This window comes from Perca flavescens, chromosome 3, assembly GCF_004354835.1.
Source record: "Perca flavescens isolate YP-PL-M2 chromosome 3, PFLA_1.0, whole genome shotgun sequence".
Taxonomy (NCBI): Eukaryota; Metazoa; Chordata; class Actinopteri; order Perciformes; family Percidae; genus Perca; species Perca flavescens.
In genome coordinates this window covers 4,306,839-4,327,255 of record NC_041333.1, presented here as the reverse complement: position 1 = coordinate 4,327,255, position 20,417 = coordinate 4,306,839, and the positions used below count along the sequence as shown (strand labels likewise).

Here is a 20,417-nt window from a genome sequence, read left to right as displayed (position 1 = left end):
AAAATGTAGAGATATAATTTACTTAGTACAGCTCTTACTTTTAGAGTGAATCCTGTGACACTGACTACATGGATTCATTACAGTTTATCCTGACTTGAGTGACCGGCACAAACATATATAATTCTGAACATATCACATAATAAAAATGCTAAATATATCACTTTGACTTCAAAGGCAAATTTGGCTATAGTACACTATGGCATGTTTGGGTAAGAAAAGGCAACACCTGGCACCAAAGCCAAACAGCAGCTTCTTTAACGGCCTTTTGAAATGTCAAGATTTCATTTGACTCTTCTTAAACCTGCCCCACTCCCTGGCTTTCTTAAAAATCAATGTCAGATCATGTGCCATTACTGGCAGTATGCAAGTTTTCATTTCAACCAAACACCCAAACTAATAATCAACGCATTCTCGTTACCGAGTTCATATGATATCGTACGAAATGCACAACGTGTGTGACAGCCTACCAAATTAGGCGACTGCCGGCTGGTCATGTGACACTTAAGTTCAGCCGTCTTTACAGCTAAATTTAGCCGAGAAAAGGTGACTGTGAGCCGGCTGCGGAGAACCGCGCGGTGCCGGTCGTTTCAAAGGCCGTCGCAGTTGAGTTTAGTCAACAAACGGTGAATGTCACAGTAGTCTCGCACTGCCAGACCTTCCTCCACAGCGCTGCGGTCGAAGGCCTGGCTAGGGATGGGAGAAAAACGTGCTCTGGTTTATTGGCATTTCTTTAAACCAATCACAATCGTCATGAGCCACGGTGCCTCTGCAAAATAGCCTCGGGAAGGCTGTTGGTGGAACATGTGCACGTTCAAAAGTTGTTTTAGTTGTGCGACAAAAAACTCAGATTGGGAAGATAGTCTAGCTAGCTGTCTGGATTTACCCTGCCGAGATCTGAGGAGCAGTTAACCATAGTCCTCAGAAATCCACCAGAGTTTAAAATTACAACACAAAGAAAGCAGAAGGTACCGGACATCCGAAAAGAGTGACATCCGGCCAAATTTCCGGCGTTATGGAGCAATCCCGGAAGTGGAACGTCGCTGTGTTGTAGCACTCTTATACAACGGTAGTCACTGTGGTGCATACAGCAATAAATACGTGAAATACGTACGAATTACAGTGCATTCCTTTTTCGTATTTGTAACAAACGAGAACAGACTGAACTAATTGAAGAACTTTAAATAAAAACCTGCATACTCAGAGCCCTCGACAACACATGATCAGACAGACGCTGATATGTGTGGTTTCTGGATAAATCATGCAATAATTGACAATAATGCAGAATAAGCAGTTTTAGTTTGTTATCTCTAAACCACGTGGTCTTTCAGCCACCGAACCAGTCGACTTCATTAGAAGCAGTCATGTTTACAGACACCGTCTTCACAAAAGTTTTCACACTATTTGTGACTCGGTATAATAAGTCACTGACAGGCTGACAGGCTCATTGTTAGTACAGCGATAAGTGGGAAAAGCAAGTCAGAAAATGCAAATATACATGCTAGATTAAATACTTAACACTTAGTGGCGTTTTTTTCAAGGGCTAAAAAATTAATTCAAATAGACTTGTTATTAAGAAGATGATTGGAGCTATCAAGTCACGTTAACTTTATGCTATCAAATGTTGAAAAAGACATAGAGATGTGTAGAGGTAGGAGGGGCAGAGTGAAAGTGGAGTCTCGTTCAAAGCAGTTAAGCTGATTCTACTGACAGCATCAGAGGGCTCTTTTTGGACAAAAAGGAATCAGACTGTACTGTCTAGATCAGTCACACTAACCTTTTTGAGACAAAGAAGAACATTTATTAAAAAAAATAATAATAATAATTTGGAAACTGAACACGGGACAGGCTGGTTACTCACAGTGTCTTTAGTGACAATCTCTGACAGGTATGGGACTTCAGAAGCACTGAGAATATCTTTTATCCACCAACCTGCCTTGACCTCTTAACATTCACAGAGCTGCGAAGCGTTGAGGAAACCCTAACAGTGACAATCTACAGTCACTTGTTTCTTCTAAAAAAAAAAACGTGAAAGCAGGTTACTGGAAACAAAGACTTCACTGTACTTTTCTTCAAGACTGCTGGATTTGAGTATCTTCTGGACCGTAGACATTTTACAATAAAATATAAAACCCTTCAAGCCTGCAGTCGATATCTACTTTGTTAGGCACAATAAATAGGCCCCTGTGGTATTAAGGTTCAGAGTGACCAATGACTCAGAACAATTCTGATGTCTGAGTGCAGCTTATGCACCAGCATAAATCTATATTAACCACAAATAATTTAGGTCTCAAATATATACTCATATATACTCTACTACTCTATACTCAATCCAGTAAACATCTACTACATCATTGTAATATACATTCTTAATGTATGTACAAGAAATCAGAAAGTGTGTAAGCATTTTTACAGCCTGATTGAGAAGAATCCTCAAGCACAGATCGGTCCACTCGACACGTGTGCTTGAAAGAATCGGATCCAGTTTCTGCTGCCTTGACGTTTGCTTCTGCTCTGTAAACACTATTTACAGTCTTAGAAAATACACTAAGATGCCTGATTTTACAAACCGTATGGTGACACTATGTACATTCGGGCAACAACAAAGCGAGTTATCGTGTAACGTCGTCCGAGGATCCCTTGAGAAGTCTCTCACTTTACGTCATGTCAGTCCACAAACACCCATGAGCCAGATTGCCTTCATAATTCTACCGTAGTGGTAATCAAGGATCACTACACTGTACATACAAAAAGTTGGATTGTGGAAACACAGTAAACGTCGTGGTATGAGTTGGTGCACTTCTACAGATTGTGCTGCTGCTGTTGATGATGATGAGATAAAGTTGTCTCTTGCAAAAAAATTCACAGACACAACCGCTGTATAGTATCTGTAACTTTAGTGAGTATACCGGAGAGGCGTGTTTCAGTTTGGCTCTTATGTTAAGGCAAAAATGTTTGGCACTTAGTTTGTACAAATTATTTGACATTTCAAAAATAATTCAGATTTCATCTTCACCATTTCAGGGGCTCTAATGGAGAAGCGGCCTCAGCTGATCACGACCAGTCTCAGTCTGCCGAAGTGATCCGAAGAGTATTTTTGAAACAGAAATGTTGATGGTACAGAAACTGCAGGAGAGGTTTGGTTGAGTATTAAACATCCTAAGATACACTTTTTTTTTTAAAATATATTCTCAAATGAGTTCTTCTGGTGGCTTTTACCAAAACAGCAACAGCACTTGAGTTTCTACCCTGAGACCCAGCTGTGTGTGGTGGTCTTCACTCCGTGGGGGAAACCTTGTTGGGTCACCATCGGATCAAAGTTGAAGTCCAGCGAGTCCCCGTCCATCAGAGTGTCATGGAGAACCGTCTCCATGTCAAACTCAAACTTCTCGATGGACATGTCGTCCAGGTCGCTGGGCAGCTTCTCCGGGTGCAAGGGCTGTGGCAGGCCCGGTCGGCCGTATCCGTTGGTGTTGAGAGGGCAGAAGCCCCCGGGCATGCCTCCCGCGCTCAGGTGGCTGGAGAGGCCGTAAGGCATCTGCATCGGGCTTTTAGCTATAGGCAAACGCGCGGTGACCCCGCTGTGGCTCAGGGACATGAGCAAGTGGCCGTTCATGGCCGGTGACGTGGCCCGGGCCTGGCTGTGCACATTGTGGGGGTGAGTGTGAGAGAGGCCGTGCAGGTGACCGTTCCCTCCTCCCATGAGTTTGGCTGCATGCTGGCTGCTGCTGTATGGCGGCAGCATGCAGCCCCCGCTGGACTGAGACACCACAGTGTCCACCGACGGCATGAGCTCTCCGTGCTGGTCGGTATCGGACGTCAGCAGCTCCTTCAGAAGCCCCGCGGGGCAGCTGTACTGGCCCATCCCGGGCCCGAAGCTGGGCTTGCTCTCGGTCAATGTCTGCAGCGGCATTGGCGACAGCGTGTTCATTCCTGCTTGGCCGTACACACACTTGCGGTACTCCTGCTGAGAATGCGCGACCATGCTGGGGGAGCTGTAAGCCGGGTACCCAGGGCTCGGCTGCATCATCGGAGAGGGGGAGGACTGGGAGGAGCCAGGGGTCGTCGCCCCTCCTCCGACCTGAGAGTTGTTGGGCGAGAGCAGGTTCAGGTTGTCCAGAAGGTTCTCCATGACATTCTCCGAACTGTGTCCCAGAGAGCCTGTCATCTCTGTGAGACTGGGCAGCGTGGCTGTCATCTTGGCCCCGGGGGCTCCTGGGTAGCCCATATGCACGTCTGCCTCCACGAGGTCATCCTCGGGCATGAAGGGGGAGAGGCGGCCGCTCAGAGTGCTGGCGTTGGAGCTGGTCCGAGGCCTGAAGCTGTTCCACGCATCAAAGTCGTCGTTGCTGTGGGAGTTGGGGCTGCCGGGCCACTTGGAGTAGGAGCCCGGGCTGTCTGCGCCTCCGTCAGGGCCGCCCTGCAGGGACAGCTGTGGGGAGACAGGGACACTCTCAGCGTACCGACAGACATACGGTATGTGCCAGAGACAGTCAGTGTAACATATGCTATAGGGTTTAGCGGTACTAAAAATATAACACAAAAGTATTCTTGGTAATAAATATTGCATCAAGAATGTGACAATATTACAGACACGACGACTTAAAGAGACAATAAGAAAAAAGTTAGAGGTGTGCATATGACCAAACACACTGAATCATTCAGAGTTCATTTCCTTCTCCTCTACTAGGCTAATTAATGAGTCCAAACTTTTTTAAATATTTTTTTTACTCTAATGTAGCCAGTAAAACCAAGAAAAGACCAATTTTGGCTTAGAATATTACCCAAATCTTTATCATGATGCATTATGCTGACATATCAACCAGCTCCTTCAAAACCAAAATGATATTTGATAATAATTGATGGAAACACTCTAATCAACCCCCACTGACCTTTTATTTGAAAAATAGACAAATAGCGTAGAGACAATTGACATAAAAGAAAATCTTGGCATGGTTCAAAAAGTTTAAAATCAGCGATGTCGGAGCAAAAAAAGCATTAGATGTTTTTTTTGAATTCATGTACCTTCTTCTTTGCTGCTCTCCCTCTGCTCTTGGTGAACTTGCTGTTGTTGTCCATGGAGGCTGCCCTGCGTCGCGGGGACTTGCCGCTCTTTCCGCCCTCCGGGTTCAGCATCCACCACGAGCTCTTCCCCGTCCCCTCATTCTGGACACGAATAAAGCGGCTGTGCAGCGACAGGTTGTGTCTGATGGAGTTCTGGAGGAGAGGGACAAAGAGGGAAGCTGGGTGAGGAGCAGACAAACAAAGAGATTTGCGTTTGCCCTTTTCCCAGAAACACCTCCGGTCTCCTTTAGCGCACAAGTGCAAATCCAGCCGTACAGGTGCTTGTCTTTTAAAAACACACCTGGCTTCAGCTGAATTACACAGGAGAAGGGGGAGATTTTGTTTAAGTACTCAACAATCTCATGCCATGTGCACACACACACACACACACACACACACACACACACACACACACACACACACACACACACACACACACACACACACACACACACACACACACACACACACACACACACTCACACACACATATATTTAATTTTTTTCTTTGTCTATGTGAGCTACCTTATATGTATATGCCATGCAATATACTGTAATATAGAAATTTGTTTTCGAGATATTTTGTCTATTTGCTTGGTTTTTTTTTAGTCTTTTTTGTAATTTAGTTCTGTAAGCAGATATGTTTTATTTATTTTATTTTCTGTATATGTCATGAAATGTTTTTATATTGTCTGATTAAATGTTGTTTTGGACTCCAGGAAGACTAGCTGGTTGTAATGGGGATCCTTATAATAAATAAAAATACACACACACACACACACACACACACACACACACACTAGATAATCAATAAGTCAATAGTCAATAAATTCACTCCGTGAGCAATACATCCTGAACAGAACAACAGTAAGGATGAAACTGCAGCCACTCTTATCTCCAAACACACTGTAGATGTGGGCCTTTATTTCCTTCCCAAAAACAGAAGGGCCCATTGTAAAACGCTCACATTCCACCTGACTACGTGTCTTGTCTGAACCAGCACAGAATCAAAGGGAGGAAACAGAATAATCTTTCCTCCTTACAGACACATTAATGCTGCGCTCTAACGTTGCTTAGTGACACCCCCAGTGGAAAAACTAATTTTTTGTGCAGGAAGCTAGTGAAGCATTATTAAACCACGGCAAACAAGAGGGGGGATATTGGGCAAACGTCTGCTAAGCAAACCAGAGAAAGTGAGCCACCGTTTCTGTCCTACTTTACTGGAACCACTGTACAGTACCGGGGCACTTCAGACTTGATTTAGTTTTACAGCCTGTTATGATTTCTAAATCAACCCAAACTGTTATTGAAGTGACCATTCACCCTCATCATTTACACTCTGGCTCGGTATCGTTTTGTGTCCGGGCCACAACATGAAGTAATGAGCCTTGGCCAGACATTACTGTGCATGCGTAAAGCTTGTTGTTTCGGAAGAAGAGGCTGGAACTCCCGGCACACACACACACACACACACACACACACACACACACATGCAGAGCTTAGCGTGCAGAGTGGCTAACGTCATCAAGCCTGTTCCTGCTGTGAGTCACTGTTTCACATCTGGTTCACAGGCTTCACCTCTGCTTCTCCTCATCTCTACCAGCTCTTCTCATTCTTGACTCTGAAATCTTGTCCTACGCAGCAGTTATTTTCGTTGTTGATTCAGTTCTCGACTTGGTAATCAATGATTTGTATAAAATCAGAAAAACGTGAAAGTTGCTCGTCGCAGTTTTCCATAGCCCGAAGTGATGTCTTCAACTATTGATATTATTATTGATAATCATTTTTACACTAATATAAAACAGAGAAAAGTAGCAAATCTGCATTTGACAAGCTAGAGACAGTAAATATCTGGCATTGTTGCTTCATATATGACTTAAATTAAAAGAATGGTCAAAATCGAAGAAGAAGAAGAAGAAGAAGAAGAAGAAGAAGAAGAAGATGTCGCGATATCCTGACTTTGAATCCCTGCTATGGGTCAACCTCCTAACCCTTGTGTTGTCTTCCCGTCGACCACGTAACTTTTAGTTTTTTTTTGGGTCAACACTTTAAATGAAAACTTTTTTTTCAACATTTTGTCACTTTACCCGACATTTTTGTTTGATTTTTTTCCCAATGTTTTTTGTCACTATTTCCGACGTTTTTGTCGATTTTTTCCAGCGACTTTTTGGATGTTTTTGTCAATTTTTTTCCAAGCAATTTAATTGATGTTTTTGTCGATTTATTTCTCGCGTTTTTGAAGCTTTTTACAACATTTATGTCACTTTTTTTTCTATGTTCTTTTGTAATTTTTTTTCTTCAAATACGATAAAATTAAATACAACAACCAAATTCAATAAAAGTAGTGAACTGATCATATTTGTTACTTGTGAAGAGTAATGGTTGGTTTATTTTCTTTGACAGTTTGGTTGAAAAAAGCCCCAAATTTCTGAAATGGAAACTTTTTTTAAAAGATGGGTCAAATTTGACCCGAGGACAACGCTGCATCCTACATTTTCCAAAATGCAACTTGATTCCGTCTTTTATCAGACCCTCACCGACTCCTCAATGCCAACATCTTGTTGGCATGTGGGTGGTGATGGCGCAGTGGATATGACCCATGCCTTTGGTGTGGGAGATCCGGGTTCGATTCCCACTGTGATACATCAACCAATGTGTCCCTGAGCAAGACACTTAACCCCTAGTTGCTTCAGAGGCGTGCGACCTCTGACATATATATATATATATAGCAATTGGATGTTGCTTTGGATAAAAGCGTCAGCTAAACGACATGTAATAATAATAATAATCTTTCCAACGCCACAACCCCAGTTTGTAACAATGGCTTTTAGTTTAAAATTGTATGTCTTGAGTCCAAGCTGAGATAACCATGATGACACCGCTATGACATCATCAGAGTTATTTTCTCAAACTTTGAGTAGGTAAACCGACCTCCAGGAGTGAAACTGGTGGAATCCCCCTTTAATCATTTATCAGAAGTGCTGCTGACAAATGTCCAGACAATCAATTGATCAATTAAGTGACTAATCTGCTCTATCAAACACTCCAGCCACAACACCCTCTTTTCCTTTTCCTGTTTAACATTTAACATCTCCTTCTCTGTATCTACTTCTCCTTCTCGCAACCTCTTTCCTCTCCTCCCTGAAGGACCTGAGGCGCTCGGGCTCACACATGAATACAATTCTGAATCAAATGACCTGACTGCCTCAGCCAATAGTCTCAGGCTAGTTTGCATGATCTGAGGACCGTGACAGCCCTTCCCTGATTAGCCTAGCAAATGCTCCCCCCCCCTCCCTCCTCCTCGTGCACATCGGTAGCTATGACAAAATGCAAGGAGTAAAGTCTGGTCATGAGCCTCTCTTTCCCATGACCGCTAACAGTGCTGGTAATTTCAGCTGTGCTGCAACAAAGAATGACTGCAATGTGAGTGCGGACGCCGGGATGTCCTGCTACAGCCCTTTGTCTCCCTGCTGAAACTCCCAGCTTAAGAGTCCACTTTGGAGGATCTGGTTTCTCTTTTGGCTTATTTCACAGTCAATATGTTGGGTGATGTGGCGATGGAGAACATTTAAAAAAAAAAAAAAATGTCTTGATGCATGGGAGGGGGGGGGGGGGGGTAAAAGTTGAGTAAAAGTGAAGGGTCATAAAAATTGCTCTGATGGGAAATACCAAAACTCGCCAGAACTCGGCGTGCTGTGTGGGGAGTGTGGCTGAGGGTGTCTGGGCCAATGGAAAAGCCTCGTCTCCCACTGTGTGTGTGTGTGTGTGTGTGTGTGTGTGTGTGTGTGTGTGTGTGTGTGTGTGTGTGTGTGTGTGTGTGAGAGAGAGAGCCAGCCCATGTTTTTAGTGCAATGGCAGTATGACAAACAGCAGCGCAGTATGGGTTTGATTTTGTTGCTCTCTTCACTGCAGCCAGTGATATTGTGGTTTCAAAACACACGCGATTTGGGATGAACACACACGCATGAACACAAAGTCAGACACTTAGTGAACACACACACACACACACACACACACACACACACACACACACACACACACACACACACATGGACATGCATATATGAATCAAAAACAGTAGACACATGGCTTGCTACATTTGTTAATTTACTTATTTTACTTGTTTTATAGATTAATAGATAGATAGATAGATAGATAGATAAATAGATAGATAGACTATTAATCTCAAACTGGGGAACCAGAACACCTTAAACATATACACAGAAGGAATAAAAAAACCTATACATACATAGTATATAGTACTTTTATGTATATAAAATATATATATATATATATATATATATATATATATATATATATATATATATATATATATATATATACATTTTTCTCTTGGATCCAGCGACACTGTATGTGACACTGAATTATCTCTGGCCGCATTACACAGGAATTTTAACATTCCAGCTAATCACTGTGTGCAAAGTTCAATCGTAATCAGAGCCAACTTGTTAGTATCTCTTAGGAAACAGTAAAGGCAGGATTCCCAGCCAGGCAGCCATTACAATCAACATTCCTCAGCAAGGTTACAAAACCCGCGATTTCACAGAAGTGAACTCTGATAACCGTCGCTCGCGGGCGGTTATATCTCGTGTTGTATAAAAATATGACAATAACACCGTCCAATGTCAAAAGTGAGAGTTTTTGTTTCTTCCCACAAAAAAAAAAAAAAAAAATGCAACAAAATAATGGAGACAGCTTTGGAAAAGAAATCAAAAGATTGTGCAAAGACAGAGTAGCCTGCAAAATGAGATCAACACATCCAATGTTACTTGCAATGATTACACAGTTAATGTGGGGAAAAAAAAAAACTTTTTGTTGATTTGAGGAATCATACTAACCATAATAAATGTTGTAATGCTATGAAAGCAGGCCTGACATGACTGTTACTCTGAAGGCTAGTTTAATGTAGCCAGAGATAAGAAAAATACTTTTCTCTGTTCTGCCTGAACCCGCCGCGAGATGCACCACCTCCGTTCCCCGAGTCAACGGAACAGAGCGCGGCGCTGGCAAAACACGAGGAAGTGACCACATGAAAGAGGACTGACAGGAAACAGAGCTGACTTCCTGCCTCGCAGGAAACACGGCGGTCGTGAGGCAGAGAAAAAGGCATGGAATGTGAAGCCGCAGCGCCGTGAGCCAAGTGGACATGGCAAAAGTAGCTTTCAGCCCCCTTCTCTAACCCCGCCCCCACCCCTGCCACAGGGTTTATGTTTAGCCACTGGCACTAATCCCTGATGTCACACTATATTTGTTAAATGAAAGTAATGTTGTGGTGCCGTTGTCGTGTGACTGCTGAAACGTTTAACTGGATACATCATGACTCAACAAGTGGCTGTAGTGTGGACGTCTGGATGTGCGTGCGTGCGTGTGTGCGTGCGTGCGTGCGTGCGTGCGTGCGTGCGTGTGTGCGTGCGTGTGAGAAGGAGAATGTGTTTTGAGTGTAGGCTATTTAAGAAATAGAGAAAGAGGGGTGTGTGTGTGTGTGTGTGTGTGTGTGTGTGTGTGACAGAGTGGGCAGGGATCAGTAAAGAACACACTGTGCTGGTCTGAACTCCCTCACTGGCAGCACTACTGAAAGGCCACAGTGTTTGCTACATCACCCTCTCCTCCTCTCCACCTCTTTATTTCTCCTCTCCTTTCCCTCTTTTTTTTATTCTCCTCTCCTTCTTACTTTTTTTTATTATTATTAGGAGCTTTATTCAAGTTTTACAAAATAAAAGTTATAACTAGACAAACAGTAGGCTACATATCATTCCAGAAAAAATTAAAAAATAAATAAAAAGAATAATAATAATTAATAAAACAATAACAAATTTAACTAATGAACTAACCAGTTCTAATGTGCAAAATACAGCACTTTATGAAGGACTCTCCTTCTTACCTTGTCTACTCTCGCCTTATTCCTACTCCTTTCATCTCCTCTCTTCTATTCTCCCCTCCTCTGGTCTCCTTCTTTGTCCTTTCCTCTCCTTTCATCTTTTTTTGTTTCCTTCCCTCCTCTCCTTCTGTCCTTGTCTTCTGTCACCTCCTTCCAACTCCTACATCTCCTCACCTTGTGTCCTTCTCCTCTCCTCATCTCATCTCCTTGCCTTCCTTGTCCTCTCCTCTTCTCATCCTGTTTCCTTTCTTATCACCTCCTCTCCCTGTCCTCTGTTTCCCTTCCTTCACTTCTACCCTATCCTGTGCTCTCCTCCTGTGTTTCCCCTGCAGACAGTAGCAAAGTTCCTGCAGAAAACTGGAGGCAGACCGATGCTGGCACACTGACCGAGGTGCTGACGCTCTCAGAGCTGCTCAAATGTCAACTCGTCTAATGAAAAAAATCCCCAGAAGAGCGCTACACCACCTACTTGCAGGGCTGCATTGAATCAAGTGAAGCCACAAGTGAAACCTCAGCTGCAAAGCCCATACACCTATAGGTATAAAGCATCTGCAGCAATGCTCCCTCCTCAAGGACTGAAAGCGTGCAGCAGGTACAAACTCGCACGCCACCAGCTCTCTGAGAAGTTTCACACACATGTACCAGAGATATGGAACCGATGAAAGTGAAATCATGTGGTTTCCCTGCACTATTTCCACTGAATTCATTCGAGAAACGGTGCTGTCCTGAACAAGCTTTTTCACCTTTTGTTACCAATGTTTCAGGTTTAACCGTAGGTGTGTTTCAGCACTGTAACTAGCTATTTTCTGTGTAATCTGTCTGCGGCTGGGAGGAGGACCATCCTATAGAGAGTGTAGTGCAAACATTTCTAACCGCCAAAGTAAGTATCCCTAAAGCTGTAGCTTGGTCATGTCTGGAGCTTTGTGCTGAGTCCGACTGAGTTAGAGCAATGGTTAAGACAGAAAAGGGGTAAACCTGTTATTAGCCCAACACCGTGCTCAGCAGGTCTGGCCGCTTAACAACGACACGGGGCTGAGCGCAGAGCTCCAGGTGAGATGGCGGGGCGACAGGTGACAGGGGAACTACCACTCACTGAGTACCGCTCTACTCGCGAAGTCATCAAAAGATACACTTACAGCAAGGTTATTCCCCCTCCGTGTCAGAGGCACTTAGTATTCTGTGATCCAGATTACAACTGATTCCAACAGATAATGAAATCAGGTTGGCTGAAGGTGCTGCGTTGTGGTGAACTGGCTGTAAAGACTGATCAAAGTGATAACTCCTGGAGCCAGGGTAAGAGTAAGAAAGAGAGAAGAGGTAATAGTTGTTTTTATAGTCGGTTCTTCTTGGCTAAAGATACTATGTGTTGACCCAACTTCAAATATGTTTTTGGAAAGATGTTTGAAAAGTTTTAAATCTTTCTAAACCCAATTACCTCAAAATGGCCATAAATCAAATGTAACTTGTTTTTGTTTTTTTTTTTTTGGGGTGTAGCCTTATTTTATGGGGATTTCTGCCTGGTTGTTTAAATGGGGGGAGATTTCTGATTTATTAGACATCAATGGTCAATAAAGACAAGATCAAAAGACTTGAATTGCAAGACTGTCTGCAGCTAAAAGCAATACACTTTCACATTACCCCCATTCACAACGCAATCTGAATAGACTGCAAAGACTTTGTGTGTTTGCAGTTTGATAAGTTATCATCAGCACCAAAATTGAACTGACGAGAGATAATCACTGACCTATTTACTAAAGTCAATACAGGAATGATCATAAAATGCACTGGAAATAAAAAGCAGAGCAAAGGAAATGTAAAGCCTTGGGCCTTTTTATTATTATTTTTGCTCTCGCTTTCATTAAAACAGACCGGAGAAAAGGAAATGATTGTTGTCATTAATGTTGCATAGCAGCGAGCACACAGCACATTGCCTCAGGTTTGACTAGTCAGGGATGCATAAATGTGTCCAGTTTTATAAAAATAAGTCTGTTTTGCCACAATTTCTGTAAAAAACAAACAAGCAAAAAAAAACAGTCCCAGATTAAAAATGGAACCTGACCCAGAGGGCATGGTTCGAACCCAAAATAGATCATTTCTGCCCTCGCCCTCCATCCCAGCCCTTCTTTTCCTCCCTTGTCCTTTTCACATGCTCCTCTGGGACATCATGCACGTACACTACTGGCCACAGCTGATCTCACACTCGTGTTGCAGCAAAAAGGCTCCCTTTCTCACCAGCTGACGTCAACTTCCAATCATTAAATTTGGCAAAGAGAAGAGGCCTAGACACTGAGCGCTCAGTGTGCAGCTCCTTAAATTCACTTTTAGAGTTCTATGAGCCCAAGTAGCAGTCTATGACTTCCAGGAAAGTGCCTCTTCAAAATGGTCATTGTGAGATGCTGAGTTATATGACCATCATAAAGCGCAGATGGAAAGGCAGAAAACGCAAGTCATGCAGAAGCAAATCTGTCTGCAAATGTATTTACTGACGGCCTCTTGGCAGGATCTCCTTTTCACAATCCTCTGCAAGGAATCTGAGTGCACGCACACACACACACACACACACACACACACACACACACACACAGCTGAACTTGGAAGCCTGAGCGGATGATGATTGGTTAAGCTTAAGATTGATCGGTCTCACAGACGCTGCAGACAATTGATAAATAGTCTGTAAGTGGTTTTGTGCATACGGTGAGAAACAGCAAAGCCGCTGACACTCCAGGGTCTTTCATCGCCGTATGATAGTGTGAGACGAGTGGCGCAGTGGAGGGGCTATTAGCGAACTTCCTGCTGCATTGTATCCGCACAGGAAGAGCTGGCCAGTCCTGATACTGATCCCACTAATGCCTCTGGTTTCTATGCAAAACACTGCAGAATGGGACCCTGGTAGGTGCAATGCAAAGGGACAAGCTGAAGCAAACAGTGGGTTCAAGAGCCACTACTTCCTACTCAAAACTCTGTAGTCTGACTGGGCAAAACAAGAGGAAAAAGGAAAGAGGGGGCCCTTGTCCAGGTAGACTTTTCCAGCAGGATTACAATGGTGGATAAAGCTCTTACTGTACATCTTAGTAACAGTTCCCCACTTATGATTTTCCCTCATTATGGAACAGAACTTGGTGAGAGAATAATACATCATCTGCCATTTCCTCTGGTTTGGCCAAGGTCTGACATTTGGACAAATCACTCCAAAAGAAAACTTGGCTTACATTCAAACTTTAAACAATACATTATTATTATTATTATTATTATTATTATTATTATTATTATTATTATATTATAACCAACAAGTCAAACAGAACATTTGTAGGAACAGTTTATGTTTGTTTGCTACAAACCTTAAAGGGGAACTATGCTGTTTTTTTAAACTTATTTTACCTTAACTGAACAGCTTCGGAGTCATTGGAATGGTTATATGACTTTTTTTTTCGGGTTGAATGGTGGTCGTCTCGCTCCCCCCTAGTCCTGTGAGCAGAAAAACCACCCTTGCAACTTTCGCCAGCCTCAGCATCAGGAAGTATGGCGTGATATCAGGTCTCGCCATGTAACGAATTGCTTCACGGCACTGCACACATACGCCCATTCAGGAACCGGCTAACAAGGTAGAGATGGAGTTTTTCACACTATCGTCATGGCTGAGCCGGCTAAAAAGAAGCAGAAAGCTAGGAAAGCATTGTCGAAGGAAGAGAGGAAGAGGAAACAACAGACTGACCGAGCAAGGAGTCAGACATGAGGTGGAAACATAGGAGCTGCCAAATATCTATTCTGAAGCTGTAGGGGGAGCTCTATAGAGAAACCTGCCAGCAAAAAGCGAAGAAATGGCCAAAACTGCATAGTGCCTCTTTAAAAATCCAATCTGGTTTTTGCTCTTCCCCTTTTCACTAGGCCGATAGAAAAGGATGACAAGTTGCCAACAGCCAATTCATTCTACTGTTACTAACAACTGCAAGAATAATGCAGGAGCATTGTTGGCATCAGTGGTAAAGCTATGAAGTAATTTAAAAGAAATAATACCGAATTCATGTTTGCTGATTGGTTCTCTTCTCAAGCTCTTAATACGTTTCAGCTCAGTAAGCTTCAAATCAAATCTCTTTTTACTTCATAACAATGTCCAAGTTGTCAATTTAAATTAGCATTTAGCTGCTCTAAAGTTGTTGAAGAAATGAGAAATCTGGACTTATTGTCTGCTGTCTTATCACAGCTGGTTGATAATTCAATACGATCATTTATTGACTTTTAATGCCATTGCATTGTAAAGATACATGATAATTTCATGTTAGCATTTTACAAATGTCTGCTACACAGCAAACTGCAACTAAAAACTAATAAAATAAGTTATTGAACGTTTTGTTTTAGCCCTCAACTGCTTTTAATGTTTACACCCCAAACCATTTTCAATTTCAAATGTTTGTACTTCTCTGAAAAAAACTGTGATTTAATGCTATAAGAAATAAAATAGTGTCACCTGCAAGGCCCATACATACATGACTGATGATTCACATTACATTTTGTACTTTCTTCTGACCATTCATATGTTGTTTCTGATAAGTGCAACTATAATACTTTTAGAACAATGTCACAGCAGTGTGTTAACGTGCTGAGTTCTGTCCTGTGCTCGCTGATTTCCTGACTCAGAATTAAGCAGCACACAGCTCATGTGTACAGACAGGGACCGGGTTGTGCTGGCTAAGCTTACCATGCTGAAATATGTGCATGTGTTGCTATGTGCAACACAATGTGAGTCTGTAAATGCACAGAGCTGTGTCTGTGGAGCGGGGATATTTTTCGCCTCTGATCAGCAGAGCGGCTGGGTTGGGCTGCTGCCTGCTCGGCCTGGATAAAGATGCAGTGTGTGGACCGCTGCTGGGTGCCTGTGTGGCGGACTACGCGCAAGGGTGGGTGGAGTGTTTGGGGGGGTTATATTGTGCACGCCTGTTACCCCAGTTCAACCTGGCAAACACGGGGATATCCCCGAGCTGTTTTCATGGTGGGATGTTGATTCCGACAATAAATCTCCATTTGGTTGCAGAGTTGGGAGGATTTCTCATTGGTACACGGTTCTGTGTGGTTTTATTATACTGTAAAGCACTGACTATATAAGTGCACTTCTAAACTGTCTTCATGAAAAAATTCTGTATACAAACAATGTTTGTAATGAGTCAAAATAGTAAAATAGAAATGTCACCAAAATTAAACAACATCACTGGCATGTTAGCACTTAAAAAAGTTTTAAAGATGGCTCATATTGGGCTATCATGATTCTCATAATCCACTATTCGATTTGATGTGACAATTTTAAGGTCACAATTTGATTTTCGATTAAAAACTGTTGAACTTTTTCAACAGGGACGGCAATGCCACAATAAAAGCCACTAGTTTGCAGAAGGGTGCTTAGCAACAACACTTTGAGTTTCTCAGAGATTACGAGGTGCACCTAAATGCACCACTAGTTTAACGAGGTGCACATAAAGGCACCATGGAGTCCAGTTGGAGCCCACGTGCTTTACCTTTGTTGTTTGTTTCCGTAACTCACTCACAGGGAAGCAGGAGGATTTTCTGTTCTGTTGTTTCTCCGTCGTCACCGATTCCAAGCAGTGGCCACGGTGTCTGGAAAAGTCAAGCTGCAGGCTACAGGTAAGCTAACATTACGCTCTGCCTTTAGCTGGATGCTAACAACCGGTAAGCTAACGTTACCCTGTGCCTTTAGCTGCATGCTACCAGCCAGTAAGCTAACGTTACCCTGTGTCTTTAGCTGCATGCTACCAGCCAGTAAGCTAACGTTACCCTGTGCCTTTAGCTGTATGCTACCAGCCAGTAAGCAATCGTTACCCTGTTATGCTACCAGCCAGTAAGCTAACATTACCCTGTGCCTTTAGCTGCATGCTACCAGCCAGTAAGCTAACATTACCCTGTGCCTTTAGCTGCATGCTACCAGCCAGTAAGCCAACGTTACCCTGTGTCTTTAGCTGCATGCTACCAGCCGGTAAGCTACGCTGTGTCTGTTGTTGTTTTCTTTGGACGTGCGCAAGTAGGCGAGGTTGGACGGAGAAAAAAATACTGGGGGGATTGCTGATCCTGCTTTTGATTTTGATTTAAAATGGAAATTGTGTCATGCCTAGCATATTGTCAATAATATTACCAAATGTGAGATGGATACTAATATTATGGCCTCAGTCTGAAGTCACAAATAACCATGTTATTTTTCCAAGAAAAAGATTTCTTTAAAAACAGGCTTCTAACTTTCCTTTAAACTCTCCGATATGCACAATGTCCATGAAGCAGTCTGTACGTAGGGCTGTAATGCACTTACCTGACTCATCCTCTGCCACAAAGGAAAAAAATGAAAAGAAACCTCATGACATGTAGTGAAGCGATTATAGTTTTTTTTTTTTTTTTATGAAAGTCCTGTTTTTTGATGGACTCATTATGAAAAGGAAATAACAGTGAGACATCGCAAACTAAATACACAATGTGAATCTCACAGAACTGGGGGACTTTATGCAAGTGTTTTAACAGAAGCTCACTACTAGATTGTGACTCCAGTTTTCATGGCTATCTTAGAAAGATATGTGTTTTTGAAATGCAAAACACAGTTTGTTTAACATAAACATATTGCTCTGTTTAACAATTATATATGGTTGTTTTTTGTTTACTGGTTATCACAAGCGTCCTTGTTATTTGCAAGAAATTTTAGAAAGATTGGTTATGTGGCCTTGTTGTTATTGCACCAGCGCCATTAGATGACACACTTCATTCAATTAATTGTAAGTGTGTTGCAATGTTAAATACAAGTCCCATGAACAAAGCTACATTCTGCTACTATGTGTTGATTTTGCTGGGGAAATACAATAAATAGATGAAAAGGGTGCTGTTAGTGTTTTAATGTGGAACTACAGAAAATGCTGCCCAACATTTATCCAAAATCTCCTCTAATTAATATATATTGTTTATTTTTTTAAGATTATTTTTTGGGCATTTTAGGCCTTTATTTGTATAGGACAGCTTCGACTTGAAAGAGGAGAGAGAGTGGGGAATGACATGCAGCAAAGGGCTGCAGGTCGGAGTCAAAACCCACAGCCGCTGCGTTGAGGAAGCAAACCTCTATATATGGGCGCCCGCTCCACCAGGTGAGCTAACCAGGCACCCCTCTAATCAATATTTGAAGGAAAAAAAAGTGTATATGGTGAGGGCTCACATTTGTGTGAGGGACAGTAGATAGCATGTGAGTAATTAAACCAGGGCACTAAGACCTGGACTTGGAATCCCAGTCAGAGGGGCCATTATCAAGCTGGCACCAGTACAGTCCAGGACAGGAGCCATATATGAGTAAACCAAAGCCTCACTCCAGAATTTACTTTGGCTCTATTTAACTGACTAACTGATTATGTCAAGTGTGAACCATAATATCTCAATATGAATATTCAGGGAATTGAAAATGATGATTTAAAGGAACGTTAGGCAATAACAGCGATTCGATTCATTTCATTTCCCAGCTCTGAGTGCAGATACACGGAAGAATATAAAAAAAAAAAAAATTAAGGGGAACACTAGAAAAGGGAGAAGCCACATAATCTGGCATCATGTTCAGTGTTGCTTCCTCTCCTCATGACATCACTACCCTAGTACTGCAAACCTTGTACTGCTTTACCACTTCCTGTCAGCCACAGGCTGAAATTTGCATCTCTCAAAAGGTAGAGGAAGAGAGAAGTAATAGATTCTCCAAAACAGATCATTCACGTAATCACTCGAGACAACTAGGCTGCATGTGCTCATAACTAATATACTCGACAGATAATGTCAATAACAGTAATGGCAATTTGTTAATCACATTCACCAAGTGCAACATTAAATGAATCTTTTCTCCTGACATCATTGGATTGACGATATGAGCTCAACAAGTCCTCCAAAAAGATACGACGATGTGGGTCGTTTTAATCCCTCTAATACGACCCCCAGGAGCGTTTGATGTCCTTATATTTAAACCAGAGAAGGTAACGGTTGCCAGCGTTGTGAAACGGTCCCAGTTTGGTGATGTTTAGGCACAAAAACTACTTAGTTAGGTTTAGAAAAAGATCGAAGTTTGGGTAAAAATCACACGTTACTTTACTTCCGGTTACGCATGCGATGCTGAACGTGACTTGACTCAGTTTCTTCAGTAAAGTAAAAAAAAAAACTTGACGTTTACTGTTATTTTCAACGGGGCACAAACCCCAGCCTCCTGGCTGAAAGTCCTGTTTGTTTGACCCCTCCATCACCCCAACTTGCCTCCTCATGAGGAACTTGGCGCTAGCCCATAGTTCATCGCCTTACTTGCTGCTTAGCTCCGTCATAACTAATACAGCAACTAAAGGGGGCCGCCACTGGAAACCTAAAGATGAGTCGTAATTGCTGCTTGAACAAACGGTGCTCAGGGAAGGACAGTCTCGTTTAAACTCCAATATTAGTGCTGAATAGAAGATATGAGATGAAGTGGGATAATGGCACCATGGTAGAAGGAGGCAAAGAACTTTAAACAAAGTAAACCTTTCTAATTTTTCTCACCTTTTGGTGTGTGTGTGTCTGTTTTTTTTTTGGTATCTCTCGTGTCAATTTCTTCAACCAGGGCATGAATGAAAAAAATGAGTCCACATGTGGTGACATGTCTAATCTGCCTGACTGGCACTGCTGCATTTCCTAGAATCCAACACAGGAACCTTGGAGGGAAGCTACAGATGCCAATCTCAAACCGCACAGTACATTTTATATCTAGCAGTACCCCGGGCATACATAAATACTCTCAGGAAAACTACATTTTTGTCCATCTCAGCTACAAGTCATGGTGATTAGAGCTGTAATTGGGCTTTAAAAGTTAGATCTGACAAGGCCCAAGAACATTTTGATTGACAGCTTTTTAAAAGCCCGAACCCGTTTACAGCCCGACATTATTCAAATGTGCGCACGCACACAGCTCTTTTGCCTTTTGTCAAGAATGAGTCATTTATAAAAAAAATGTAACATCATTTATTCATGACTAACGTGGGCTATAGGCCACTTGGAAGTTGGAACAAAGAAATAAAATAAGTCTCCAGCCTCCGTTTCACCTCCTCGGCATCCATTTTCAAGCTAATCGAAACGCATCACCTGACCGCTCGTTTACCGCGCAACCCGGAGCGCAAGCCCGAGCCCGGCCCGAGCCCGCCCGAGCCCGGCCCGAGCCCGTGTAAAATTATAGAAATTAAGACCGAACCCGTCGGTTCGGGCAAAGATCTTCAGCTCTAATGGTGATAAAATAAAAACATCCAACACTTGCTTTGGAAATAATAACAGAAATCTATTTTGGATGTGATTCTGCTTTTAGCGGTATGTGCTAGTTAGGGCTGCGACTAACTGTTCATTGTCCATTGTAGATTATACTGTTGATTATTTTCTCAATTAATCAATTAGTTGTTGGGTCTATAAAATGTCCAAAAATTAAAAA

At 42.5% G+C, this 20,417-nt stretch overlaps 1 protein-coding gene across 1 annotated transcript in view; it reads right to left on the bottom strand.

Moving 5' to 3' along the window:
• Positions 1–967: 967 nt before the first annotated feature.
• Positions 968–20,417, bottom strand: part of foxo1a (forkhead box O1 a) — a 32,341-nt gene continuing 12,891 nt past the window's right edge. The window contains exons 2-3 of the mRNA XM_028574534.1: positions 5,023–5,214; positions 968–4,429 (exon numbers count right to left, since the gene is read on the bottom strand). Of these exons, the coding sequence (XP_028430335.1) occupies positions 3,242–4,429; positions 5,023–5,214 (1,380 nt within the window). The 3' untranslated portion in view covers positions 968–3,241. The remainder of the gene's footprint in view (positions 4,430–5,022; positions 5,215–20,417) is intronic.